Source organism: Odontomachus brunneus, unplaced genomic scaffold, assembly GCF_010583005.1.
Source record: "Odontomachus brunneus isolate Ranch 3 - 2012 unplaced genomic scaffold, Obru_v1 Obru_scaffold_089, whole genome shotgun sequence".
NCBI lineage: Eukaryota > Metazoa > Arthropoda > Insecta > Hymenoptera > Formicidae > Odontomachus > Odontomachus brunneus.
The window spans coordinates 1,248,745-1,262,458 of NW_022639539.1; the positions used below are offsets into that span (position 1 = coordinate 1,248,745).

The 13,714-nt window shown below is 33.6% G+C and overlaps 1 protein-coding gene across 1 annotated transcript in view; it reads right to left on the bottom strand.

Moving 5' to 3' along the window:
* Positions 1-13,714, bottom strand: part of LOC116848085 (phosphoribosylformylglycinamidine synthase) — a 297,437-nt gene that overhangs the window by 122,700 nt on the left and 161,023 nt on the right. The window contains exon 6 of the mRNA XM_032823851.1: positions 2,937-3,181. Within this exon, the coding sequence (XP_032679742.1) occupies positions 2,937-3,181 (245 nt within the window). The remainder of the gene's footprint in view (positions 1-2,936; positions 3,182-13,714) is intronic.

Below are 13,714 nucleotides of genomic sequence, written 5' to 3' on the forward strand. Positions count from 1 at the left end.
TGTGTGTGTGTGTGTGTGTGTGTGTGTGTGTGTGTGTGTGTGTGTGCTTGAATATATATAAATACATGCTTTTTATATAATAATATAAAAAGCAGAGAATGTATTATAGCATATGTAAGCTACGTATTACTCATATTGAATTATGCTACAGAAATCTTGCATGGTGCTATGTGATTTTTTGTGAATAAATAATGTTAGAGAAATTCGGTTTGACACATGCATTATGTATATGAATATTCAAAGCAGATACACTTATACGTGTGTGGTCTGTTTGCATGTCATTATATTAAAGACCACATGCATCTTAATGTAATATAGTTTTTGTAATAATAAGTAATATCAGAAAAATTTGCTCTCACATATATACAACATTTAATAAGATTAAAAGTAGCAACAATAAAACATACATAAAATCTGTTTACTTTTAATAACATCTACTAACAGAAGCATCTAGTGTCATGTCCATTGATTTTTTCAATAATTAAAAGTTTAATTTTGTAATAAGTTGTGTCAAGGAACGCGCTCTGACATGAAATATTGATAAGATTATTGACAACAAATGCAAAATGCATTGCACCAATGGAATATGTACATCTGGCCAATAATGGCAGAATAAATATGCAGCCCCACATTAACAGGAGTAAATGTGATAAGCAGGGTTGAAAAAGTTACTTGTGAAAAATAATGCGTTACCCTCACTCGTTACCCATTCAAAGCATAACTCGTTACCGTAATGGTTACTTAAAATTAACGAATCTATATAATTTCGTAATTTTTTCACAAATTATTAAGAATTTTTTAGAATTTCTTTCTGATTGATTTATAGACATATATTCTACATGTGCAAAGAAACGGTAAGTTTCTTGTAAAACTTACGAAATTATTCGTTATTGTTATAAAAAAAATATAACTGCGTAAATGCGTTACTGTTACAACCGTTTTTAATTAAAAAGTAACGTTACCAAATCGTAAATGAAAAAAAAACGGTAACGACTGTTATAATCGCGAACAGTATTAGCGCCGTCGGAACGCTTCAGGAGGAACCGTTTCGACTGCGCTACAACGAGGAAGCGGATGTGCAACTGCTGCGCTAAGCATCATCTTGCACATTCTGCATTTCGGACTTCGAGCCGAACCACACCAAATAATTACCAAATATGGTAATCTCCTTGTCGCCAGGCACCCCTTCCGACAAGACTACACAATATTATAAAAGAGCGGAGAAGACTATCCGCCAGAGACTTAACACCTCGGTCTCTCGCCCGCGACATACGTAACCGACACGCGGTTTGCACATTACTATAAGAACTCGGGAGTAATAATTAAATACGCCTAAATACAGTTATAAATAAAGCCTTTTTATATATTAAATACAAGTAGCGGCTACAAACTTTACTACATTCCTACCCACCGCCACACACCCTGCCGCGTCCGCATCACCGATTCCGAACTCTTTCGCGTCCCGGCAACACGAGGCACGACACAACATTACAGGTTTTATTTTTTAAACCTGGTGATAACGGATACATTTGAGAACCACGTGCACTTCGCACTTAGAGCGGAAGCATAGACATAACAAGAATAGACTGAGCGTTTCCAATATTTGAACAACAAATCTGAGGTACAAACAAGAAAAAAAATTATATAAAAGAGATAGAAGGTGAAAACAGTATCTCTTTCTCTTTCTGAATCGCGCGATAAAAGAAAGACGGAGATGTAGTCTCCGTCTCTATTTATGTCGGAGTTCGGCACGCATTGCACATATCAGCCAGTTTTTTACTTGCTCCGGCACGTCCTATTTCCCCTTACCTCATCGTCTCACGCGCAATGAGTCTCAAGTAGATTGTAGGTTCCGCACGGGGCGATGAGATAAGGAGAAATAGCGCGAGCTGGAGTAACGAGTAATACGTTACTGTTTCTCGTTATTCATTGATAAAAGTAATTTATTATCATTACTCGTTATCCATTGAAAAAATAACTCGTTACTGTAATGGTTACATAAAAGTAACGAATCTTTATAATTTCGTAATTTTTTCACAAAATTGTGAAGACTTTTTTAAGATTTCTTTTTGACTATTCTATACTATTCTATACACATGTATTCTATATGTGCAAAGAAACGGAAAATTTTACCTAAAAGTTATGAAATTATTCATTATTGTTATGTAAAGAATGTAACTGCGTAAATGCGTTACTGTTGCTACCGCTTTTTATTATAATCTCAATCGAAAATCGGCCAAAATATGTTACATGTACTGTTTTACGTCTTCAGATCTCGAGTCTTATGTTCGATCTATTCTTATATCAATGAACTAAAGCGTTAGGCGTACATATACGTGGCTCTCGATTGTTTACGTTATTCTTTTTCTATGGTTCATACAGATTCAGTGTACGAATCCATGTGACGAGGATCGTCATACAAATAGACAAAGCGTCTCTGCCTGCGTAAACGCAGAGAGAAGAACGCTGCATCTTAGATCTGGCAACTCTGCGCTGCGTGCCTACAATCGAAATTCTATCAGTGATGGAACCGTGTCGAACATACACTGCCATCTAGCGTATGTCCTAAACCGACGCGTACTACATTGTCGACTTTTTCGAAGTTCGCAATCGCGTACAGCATCCCCTTAACACTTCAAAACCTATTAAACGGCAGAAAGATATTTGAATTTATGATTAATTAAAATGAAAGTACTGAATTAATTTACGCATTTAAAAAACAATCACAAAACTTGTTTCTTCAGGCTGCTTTACACTGCATTAGCTTATCCCACTGCATCACGCACGCACACATTCTTTAATTAATATTACGATAATTTTTATGGTTGTATATAAAATAATCGAGAACTTTCCTATTAATACGTAGTAACTGTACACGAGTATTGTATCATTCATTGTCAGACAACCTATATTTAGACAAACTTTTACAAACTTACCTTAATAGCAAGATTCCCATCCACAGTGCCTAATCCTCCACTAAACATTATGGGTTTGATATATTCTCGTCTTATACCGGCGTTATCAATCGCTCCATAAGTCCGCGCAAAGCCGGAAATAACTGGTTCTCCAAATTTGTTACCATAATCAGATGCACCGTTACTTGCTTCAATTATAATTTCTAATGGCGTTGCCATGTTGTTAGGATAAATTGTATTTTTTTCTTCCCATGGTAAATCATAACCTGCGAAAATAAATAAAGTTAATATATTAATAACGAACCATTGGAAGTCCCTCACAAATTTTGATAAATTTTGAATAAGTTGCAGAACAGCAAAAATTTATTGAAAGGAAGATGTTAAATAGGAGTTAATTTTTGCTCAAAAAGGTGCCAGAAAAATTGTATTTTTTTATATACTATAAATTTCGGTATCGATATTCTAAATACGATAAAATTAATAAAAAATTTATAGTATTTCGAGATCACCTTGAATTTATAGTATTTCGAGAACATGATATATTTATAAAAATTTAGTTGATTTTTATGGAGCTACCATAAAATACATCTGTGTAAATTTTTTGGATGTATTTTGTTAGAGTTTAATGTTTGTACCTGTATATATACATGTAGGAGAGATTGGTTACATAAAGTCAAATTTAAAAAACTATCGTAAAAATGCGTCCAGTGAGACTGAAAGCGTGTTTGTATTGGAAGAGAAGAGAAAAAAAGAAGGTTGTGTGTCTATGTTATGGAGATCAGGATTGTATATATGAGAGTGGAGGAAAAGAGGGATTTAATTAGATTGGATTAATAGAGCTCCTTCAAATTTTCAAATGCAATAATTTAAGCAATGAAAATTTTAATTAGTTCAGCTTCTCTATTGTACAATATATGAGAGTCTGGAGGAGAAGAGGGGTTTAATTAGATTGGATTAATAGAGCTCCTCCAAACTTTCAAATGCAATAATTTAAGTAATGAAAATTTTAATTAGTTCAGCTTCTCTATTGTACAGAAATGTTAAAACATGTAAAATAAAGACTTCAGGGAGTTCTAATAATTTTCCCTCACCCCACACATACACAATCTTCTTCCCTACAAACACAAATACACACACAATCCTTTTTAGCCCTTCTAACCAAATATAAACATAACTGTCATCTCAGAGGATACATTTTTATCGTAATCTTTTTAAGGGTTTACAGGAGTTCTAGTGGAGATCTCTCGCGGAAACCTGCGAAATAGGCAAAGACATTCGCCATATTTTAGTTAAAATAAGGAAAGAATCCTCGTGTTTGTAATATTTGTAATCAAAAGACACGATCGCAGGGTCTACAGAGCATCTCTAAACAGCACAAAGACGTCCGCAAGATATCCTCAGTACAAAAATGAAAGGATCATTTTTTGTCTTTCTTCTAAAATGTCTAACAGAGTGGTAGGGGATGATAAAAATTTTCTAAAAAAAAGTTTGAAACTTAAAAAAACAAACTTTAAAATTCTTTTAGAGAAATTAAAATCCGATTATTTTTCGCAAAGTTACAGCAGCTTAAAAATTACAAAAATTTTTTAGATTTTTGGGTGATCCTTTACTTTTTGTGCGAAATATATATAACAATATTTCGCAACAACTCTGAAATTATTCTACAAAAATGTTCTTAGGACGCTGTCGATATCTGTACTCGACGTCCTATGGCTCTCCAGACGATGTCTTTGTGCTGTCCTGAATTTGTCTTGAGGATATCCTAAAGACGTCCTGAGAACATCCTCGTTCTTTCCTGAATATGCCCAGAGAGCAAAATCAAGTCCAATGGACGTTTTACGTTCTGCACAGACGTAAAGCATACACCTTGTCTTTTCTTCTTCCGGAATGCATTCGACAAACAGCCCAAAATCATAAACGGTTTTCCGTTTTCCACAATAAAAATTTTCCACAATAATCCCAGATATAACCCTGGGAAATACGTAACCGAAATCCTCCTAATCCTTAAGACACATTCCGTCGCACTTTATCTAGAAAATCAAAGGAAGTCGCCAAATCTCAAACACAAAATACCAGTTGTCCCACGCTTCTCGCTGACTCATTTTTCTGACTTGCATTATCCTCTACAGCCCTATCCAAAGATTCTCTCGCTACTTTGAAGTTCCTCCAATTATCACCTCTTAAAAACACGCGATTTTTCTCCACCCGTAACCCCAACCAAGGAAATTTTCCTAATCCTAATCCCTCAACTATTACTGACTATAAACTTACCCCACACCTATCACTTCTAATGAATCCAACACTTAGTATCCCCGAAAATTCACATTTTCCTACCCAAATCACCCCCAACTGAAAACCGTGACTCCGCGCCGCGAGCTTACTTTTATCTTTTTACCTTCACTTCAACTCGCACTTCTCAAAGCACTTACTACTTATTTCTTCGCGTATTACTTCGCTACTTCCTGGAACACTTCAAGGTTTCTTCTTGGACTTCTGGCACCAATTCGGGCACTTGCTTTACTTTTGAGTTATATTTTTCTCTTACCCGCGCAATTTTTCTATTTTTCTTCACGAATCTTTGTATGAATTTTCCTCGCGCTTTACATATTTACGCCGATCGAGTCAATGAAACCACATCGAACCAAGAGAGTCTCTCGGAGTCTCACCTGGAAGCCACAGCGTACCAACCGGAGCCAGCGGCTACCCACCTCCTGCATTTAAGTACAAATCCATCACCGAAAGTAAATTTTACAATTTTTCCTTTTTTCTCCTTCTTTTCTTCTTCATTTCTGCTTTGTTATTCCTGCTGCGTTTAATAAGTTTAATAATTTCGGGGAGTCATTTCATGATTCCTGTCCATTGAGACTTATACGTTGCTTCCCTTATTCTAGTGGGTCGCTAACCATCCCACTAGTGTAGCGATTTGAACATCGCGCTCGACGCACTAAGTCTATTGTCCCGCGTATCATATCTTCCTGTGCGGGAAACCCTGCAAAGAACGGTACGGAATGCTTTGGCCCTGTATCTCAATACGGACAATTTACCCACCTTTCCCACTCATCTTCTGCCACCTCTACATAGCCCTGTCATCTTCCCACCATCTCTACCTTCTCCCCCATATTATTCTCGTCTTTACTCTCCATATATCCGGACGACTAATTATAGTACCCACTCCCACACATATTCTTGTACACGGAAATGTCTACATACATACACATATACTCTCTCGCGTATACATCCGCGTTTTAAAATCTATATACCGCTTTGTAATAAATCCGCCAATCCGCATTGTAAAACTGATTTTCAATTTTGTACCAAATGCGTAAGAGCTAGTATAAACTAATATCTCATTTGAAATCGCGTTATAATGTTTGATTATCTTCCCTAATTACATCTTCCTTCCCCTCGATATCACCTCACGCTCGCGGTCCGTCCCGCGATAAAGAGATTCAGTTCTCTGATTCGAAAAGGAAGACCCAAGACTTAGGTCATGAGTCAGAATAAAGGAACTCTTCTGGTTCTTGACCTGTCTCGCTACAATTAGATACGCGCGGGATTTGTTGCTACGTGCGTGAGCGGCCCGTTCAACCGTCGCGAGCGGAACTGTCACGTAACAAACATATCTGAAACGTTATTCATCGAACCATGGACGTCCAATGAAACATCCTATTTAAAGCGAAATGACATCCCATTGGCGTTCAGTAGAATATCATAATTCCGATCTATTAATGTATTTTAAAACATCTAAAAGATATAATATCAGAACTTTTTTTAAACCTTTTATGGACATTAATTATACGTTTGATTTTGAAGTTATATAAATGTTGGTATTATAATATTTTGAACATTAAATTATATTATAAAACATTTATAGGTATATTTATGTAAAAATTTTGAAAATAAAAATTCAATCATAAAAATACCAATGTCTTATAATATAATTAATTTTTCATAAACACTATTATAATACTATAGAAAAACATGATAATGATGACAAATAATTGATATATATTTGTTAAAAACGTAATAAAAAAAATATTAATTTTGTAAGATTATGTAATAGATATTTACCCATACAGCACGTAAACGTTGCATCAACATTTCAGAAACGTTGCGTTACATCAACATTTTGAAATGTAGATTCAACGTTGAAAAGACATTGTAGAAACATCTAATGTCCGTTGAATTGCAATGTCTTATAGACGTTGCAATTTAATATTGTTAAATATTGATTTAATATTGGCCGCATTCAGTGTCAAAAAGTTTTTTTACAACTGTTGATAGTTTTCCATGTAAAGATTGGATTTTGCAGAAACAGTATTTATTGAAACACTAGTATGCAAAGATTAAGAGTACCAATCGATTTTTTCGATACTCAACGTATAAAAATATTAAAGTAATGTTGTTGAACAAATAACATAATAGTTTAATCTAATAGTTAATAAGATATTCCATAGTTTGTACTGAAAAATATTAGGATATAACACATACAGAAACGTTGAATCTATATTTTATAAACGTTTAATTTCAACATTAAAATGTTGTATCAACATTGCAAAATATAAATTTAACGTTGAAGAAACGTTTTAGAAATGTCTAATGTCCGCTAAATTGCAATATCTTGTAGATGCCTTGTGTGTAATGTCTATAAGACGTTGCAATTCTACATTCGAAAAACATCTCAGGTAGCAGACAGCCGTGATAATGACATGATTTTACGTCATTTATCCTTCAAGTTAACCAAATAATGACGTCTTTTTGACGGTTTTAAGTCACAGACCAGAGACGTCATATGTACTACGTCTTAATGACGACATTTTTTACATAAAATGACGTATGACACTGATTAAAAAATATATATATCTTGCAGAAACGATTACAACTAGTCAATCTATGTTGGTTTTAAATGAAATTTAGCTCTTTTATTTGGTTTTTCACTATTCTCGCATCTGAAAATTTACTCAGTACTTGTCGGATGCAAACTCGAGACTTCAGACACCTCCAGGTTCCTAATCTACCACCTTGACCTATGCGCTATTTCTTCAACTGATACTAACAAGGAATCGTCGGCAACGCAAAAATTTAAAAAAATCTTAAACTTTACATAATTATAGACTAGTAAGCCCTAATAACGGAACGATTTTTTGTACTAAAAACGGTTTTAGGGATGAGAACAACTCCCTATAAAAAATTGGTTTTTACATTTTGAAGCGAATATAATCGAAACGAAAAGAAATATAAAAAAAATGTTTGAATAAATTTTTATGGCTGCGAATGTACTTTACAATGGCGCATCTGAATTTTTAAAAAATGGTAATATTTTTTATAACACTCCCACCACTTATTGTTTTTTAATATTTTTAAAAAATTTTCAAATTTTATTAAAGTTTATGTTACGCCATATTCAATCATATATGATAAAGTTATGTTGCGGGAAGTAATTCTTGAGAAATAAAATAAAGACGCACGTTACCTATACTAATCTTATTCTCTTGTTGTTTTATAACAACTTATCTCTTTTCTCTATTCTTCGTAAGGTCTTGCAATACACGATAACGAAAATAAAAACATATTACGCGTACGTACGCACACCCACACACATGTCTAGTCATATTATTTATTTATCGCTCAACATTTTGCGTAAATTATTTTTTATTTTAATATCAGTAATTTGATCTTTGTTAAACATCACGCTATAATATTTATCAAAATGTTATCTTCCTTTTAATATAAAAGCCGTACGTTTCTGCACTTCATTCATAGTCTGACGTTACTTGAATAATTATTATTCAATTCAAGTTAAATAAAATTTTGATTTTGAGTTTCTAATTTAAATGTTATATATAAAATAAATCGAAAAGGTGAGTTTAATTAACTCCTCACAGAAGACAATATTTTTGTGCTGGTGATAACATAACAAGTGGTGTTAAAATGTCAAGCGTAATATAGCAAATATTGTAAATTTATTAATCGCAACGTTTAATATTGCAAATTTTGCTGTCTCACTTATTAATCATCATGAAGTTGAACTTCATGATGCCATTTCCGATTTAATAAAAAATGCCATAAATGATAATATTGAGATTGAACACAACTGGGAACTTGATTTTGACGTGATTCATCGGAACTACATGATGTTCAATTTGTGAACGTGTATGATATCCTAAAAAATATACCTTCTAGATACAAATATATAGAATATTTGTAAGTAACATTGAAGTTGTTATTGCAACCCGGACGCGCTAAGTTTTTTTTTGTGTATTTAAATAATTTTCTTTTTCTTTTTTATTACTTTACGCGCAAAAATCCTAATATCATTAATTTTAAAGTAGAAAACTACAGATTGTTGTATGAATAATTTAATATAATTTTTTGTACGGATTACTTTGCATTAGTTCTTTGTACGGAGCGCAAAAACTCGGCACTTTTTTTAGAACGTAAGTTTTTTAATATATCATACACGTCCACAAATTAAACATCGTGCGGTTCCGTGAATTGTCAAAATGAAGTTTCCAGTTGTATTTAATCTCAACATTATCATTTATAGCATTTTTTATTAAATCGGAAATGGCATCATGATGATTAACAGGTGAGATAGTAAAATTTGCAATATTAAACGTTGCGATTAATAAATTTACAACACTTGCTATATTTATGCTTGGCATTTTAACACCACTTGTTATGTTATCACCAGTACAAAAATATTGTCTTCCGTGAAGAGTTTCCTGATAACATTAATTTTGTAGTAGAAAACTACAGATTATTGTACGAATTATTTAATATAATTTTTTGTACGGATTGTTTTGCATTTGTTTTTTGTATAGAGCGCAAAAATTCGGCGCTTTTTTATCTTTCTTTAAAAGGTAAGTTTTTTAGAGTATCATCCATTTTTGTACTAGGGCTACATTGAACATGATAGATGTAAAGTAATCAAAGAGAAACGTATATATAATCGTATCCATACAACAATTGCTTTTCATTCGCGAGTTACGTATTACATTTCTATCTGTCGTACTTTATATCAACATATAACTCTCGATTCCCGTTTCCCGAATTCCCGTTTTCTCATCAATGATGCGATCTCAAGATCGCGCAAACAAGCATTTTTCTCCCTTCACTTATGCATATAGAGCGTTCTGCCTATCCATGTGACGATTGTCATCACATGAATAGACAAAACGATCCATGTGCGTAGTGGAAGGAGAAAAGCTCTTGCGTGCGCGAGCTCGAATCACTGCTTTTCATTGGCATTATACAAAGTGTATCAGATCACCCGTGCCACCTCTTTTATTCGACAAGCAAGTGTCATACAGAGATAAGCAAAAAATTTGTACAGGAAACCTTACCCATAAAATTAATTAGTACTACTACGATTTTTCGGAAAAAATTGGAAATAGCCGAAACTGAAGGAAACTTCAAAATTTTAAATAGGAACATATATCGAATGTGATATCACTCAATAGACCTCTTCAAAATAAATAACTTTCATTAGAAACATTTTTTGTTATTTCAATTAGTAACCAGAAAAAATTAAAAAACAAAAATTTCAAATACGTTAATACGTGTTTCAATCCTTTTATTAGCCCTTGTTTTTTCAGATGAAATGTTCAAATTGTCTTCCATTTGTGAGAGCGAATAAAATAAATTGTTTATAAACAGCGCCCAGCTACAAAAAAAGATATGAAGGAATGTATTCTAGCAATTGTCTTTCCTTAACATTTAAACAAACTAGTACTCGATGGCGGATGTTGTCTAATATTCATAATATCTTTTCAGTAGACAGAGATCGACAAGCTGCTTAAATACGTTCCTTCATATTTCTTTGTAGTTGGGCGTTGTTTATAAACAATTTTATTTGTTCGGCTCCACAAATGGAAGACAGTTTGAACATTTAATCTGAAAAATGACTAATAAAAGGATTAAAACACGTGTTGACGTATTTGAAATTTTTGTTTTTTTAATTTTTCTCGGTTAATAGTTGAAATAACAAAAAATGTTTCTAATAAAAGTTGTTTGTTTTAAAGAAATCTATTGAGTGATATCACATTCAATATATATTCCTATTTAAAATTTTGAAGTTTTCTTCGATTTCGATCACTTTCAATTTTTTCCGGAAAATCATAGTAGCACCAATTAATTCTATGGGTAAGGTTTCCTCTAACAATTTTTTAATTCATCTCCGTATGACACTCGGTTGCCGAATAAAAGAAGTGGCACCGATGGTGTGATATACCTTGTATATAGGGCTGGGCAAAATACATCATTAAAGGTTTTGAAATACAAAATACAAAATAATGTGATCTTACTATTTGAATTACAAAATACAAAATACTTTTAAATCGTTTATTTGAAATACAAAATACTATTTTTATATTTATATATTTCAAATACAAAAAAACTTGTAAACGTAATTGCATACAATTAAACTTTTCCAAACAATATCTAACTATATTTAACCCGTTTCGCCCCAAAATGATCTAAATTTTGTCTTTTTTTCATTACAATAATTTTGACAGAAAACGTTGGTAATTATTGACAAAAACGGACCACCTTCCGAGGACGATGACCATCATATATGTTATTATCCTGAGTAACATTCAAAAAGTTTTAACCGTCGCTCATTGTTTTCAAAAAGTTATTAACAAAAAAATTATGGTAAAACTCCAGTTTAGGGGAGGCTCTAATGACCTTGATATATGTTATAGAGATTATCGTCCTGAGTGACCTTCTGAAAGTTTTAGCCGTTGTTCGTTAAAAAGTTATTAACAAAAGAATTTGCATAAAATGAATGTAATTTTTGGACACACGCACACACTCACCAGCCCGCACGCTCGCCCGCCCGCCCGGGCGGGCTCGCGTTGGGTGCGTACGTTCCTATTATATTTGAGGTTTTATAAATAAAATGTAATTTGTATCACACATTAATTTATGTAGTGTCGCAAAATTACATGGATGATTGTTAGGGTTGCGTTCCAAAACGCCCTTTTTGAGGAAATTTTACTCGGGTGTATATCAGTTGGACACGGAGCAATTGGACACAGTCCAATCACAAGTCGCTATTCCAAGGGACCCTACAAATGTCTCTAATCACACGGTGCTGTGATTGGCTGTGTCCAAATGCACCGTGCACCGCTCCCATTTTACTCGATACTCTATAATATATGTAACGTAAATTATAGGTATTGAGTAAAAAAATTTTCCTCAAAAAAGGAAATTGGAATGTAACCTAGATCATTCTAATACAATAAGAAAACAAGCCCGGGCGGGCGAGCGAGCGTGCAGGCTGGCGAACAGTGTGTGTGTGTGTGTGCTAAGGGCACGCACCTTCCTAGCCTACAAATTCGATGTTTTGTATATACGGTGTCCAAAAATTACATTCATTTTATACAACTTTTTTTGTTAATAATTTATTAATGAACAACAAGTGTCGGCTAAAACCTTTTGAATGTTACTCAGGATAATAACCTTGAAAACATATGTGAAAGTCATCATCCTCGGAAGGTGGTCCGTTTTCAACAATATTTACCATCCATTTTTTGCTATCACACACCATTTTTTCAATATCGCGGTTGAAATACCAAAAAATTGAAAGAAAAATAGAATATTATTTGCTTGTATCTCACTTTTCGGCATGATCCTATCATGTTAGTTGTCTGGATCTGATGACATAATGTCATTAGCTAAAATATGGAGCTATGCAGATTAAAAAATTCATTATGGCGCATTCAGTGTGGCAGCTTTTATAACAAAATTTTTGTTTTTATCGCTTGTTTCAGATTATTTATCACCCACTTGCATTTGCATAATCTGTAGTATTAAAATATGATTTAAATGAAATTAAATTACAATGTACCACGATATAACAAAAAAAATCCAAAATGGCGAATTTCAGGTTTTTTGTAAAATTTTGAGTTTTTATTCGTTTTTGTCACATACCCAATTATTCTTTCACGCTTTTATTGATTCTGAGACTTATACTTCTGAAAAATAATACAGCAGCAAAATGTTATATTTATTTGCATATATTTATATGCAATATTTGTTACATTTATATACAATATTTATTTGAAAATAATACTGCTTGAATAAAAAATGCAGAATAATACACATTGTAAAACAAATTAAGGTTATGTTATTTTACGCAATAAGTTAACAAAAATGTGTCTAGTTAAGTTATTTTGAGGTGTATTACTCTGTTACGTCCTGTGCAGACATGAGTCATGCACTCTATCTTTGCCTCCTCTGTCGGGAAACAACAAACAATTCCGAATCGTAAGACCGTTTTTCGTCTTTCCTCAATAAAAATTCCGACTAAAATTCCGAAATAACCCTGGGAAATACAGCACTAAAACTCCTTAATCCGCGAAGTAAACTTCGCCGGACCTTATCCTTGGGATCAAAAGGAACCGCTGGATAACAAAAATTATGTCCGTTACATTCTCTAACTTACGTTATCCGGTTCCGCCTCATCTGCTGATTCCCTCACCACCTTAAAAATCCTCCAATAACCTTCTCTTTTGAAATGTATGATTTTCTCCACCCACAACCCCAGCCAAGAAGATTTCCTTAACACTGTCTACTTACTTACTACTAGATACAACAGTCCCCCATACCATTTTCTCTGACGAATCCAACAACCTAGAATCCCCCAAATTTCCACATCTTCCCTACCAAACCATCTCCAGTCGATATCGTATATAACCGCGACTCCGCGCACCGCGGGGCACCACTAAGGAAAAATCCAAGTACCCTAAGAGTTCAGCTACTCAACTCTCTGTGCTTATTGCTGTATTCATCGT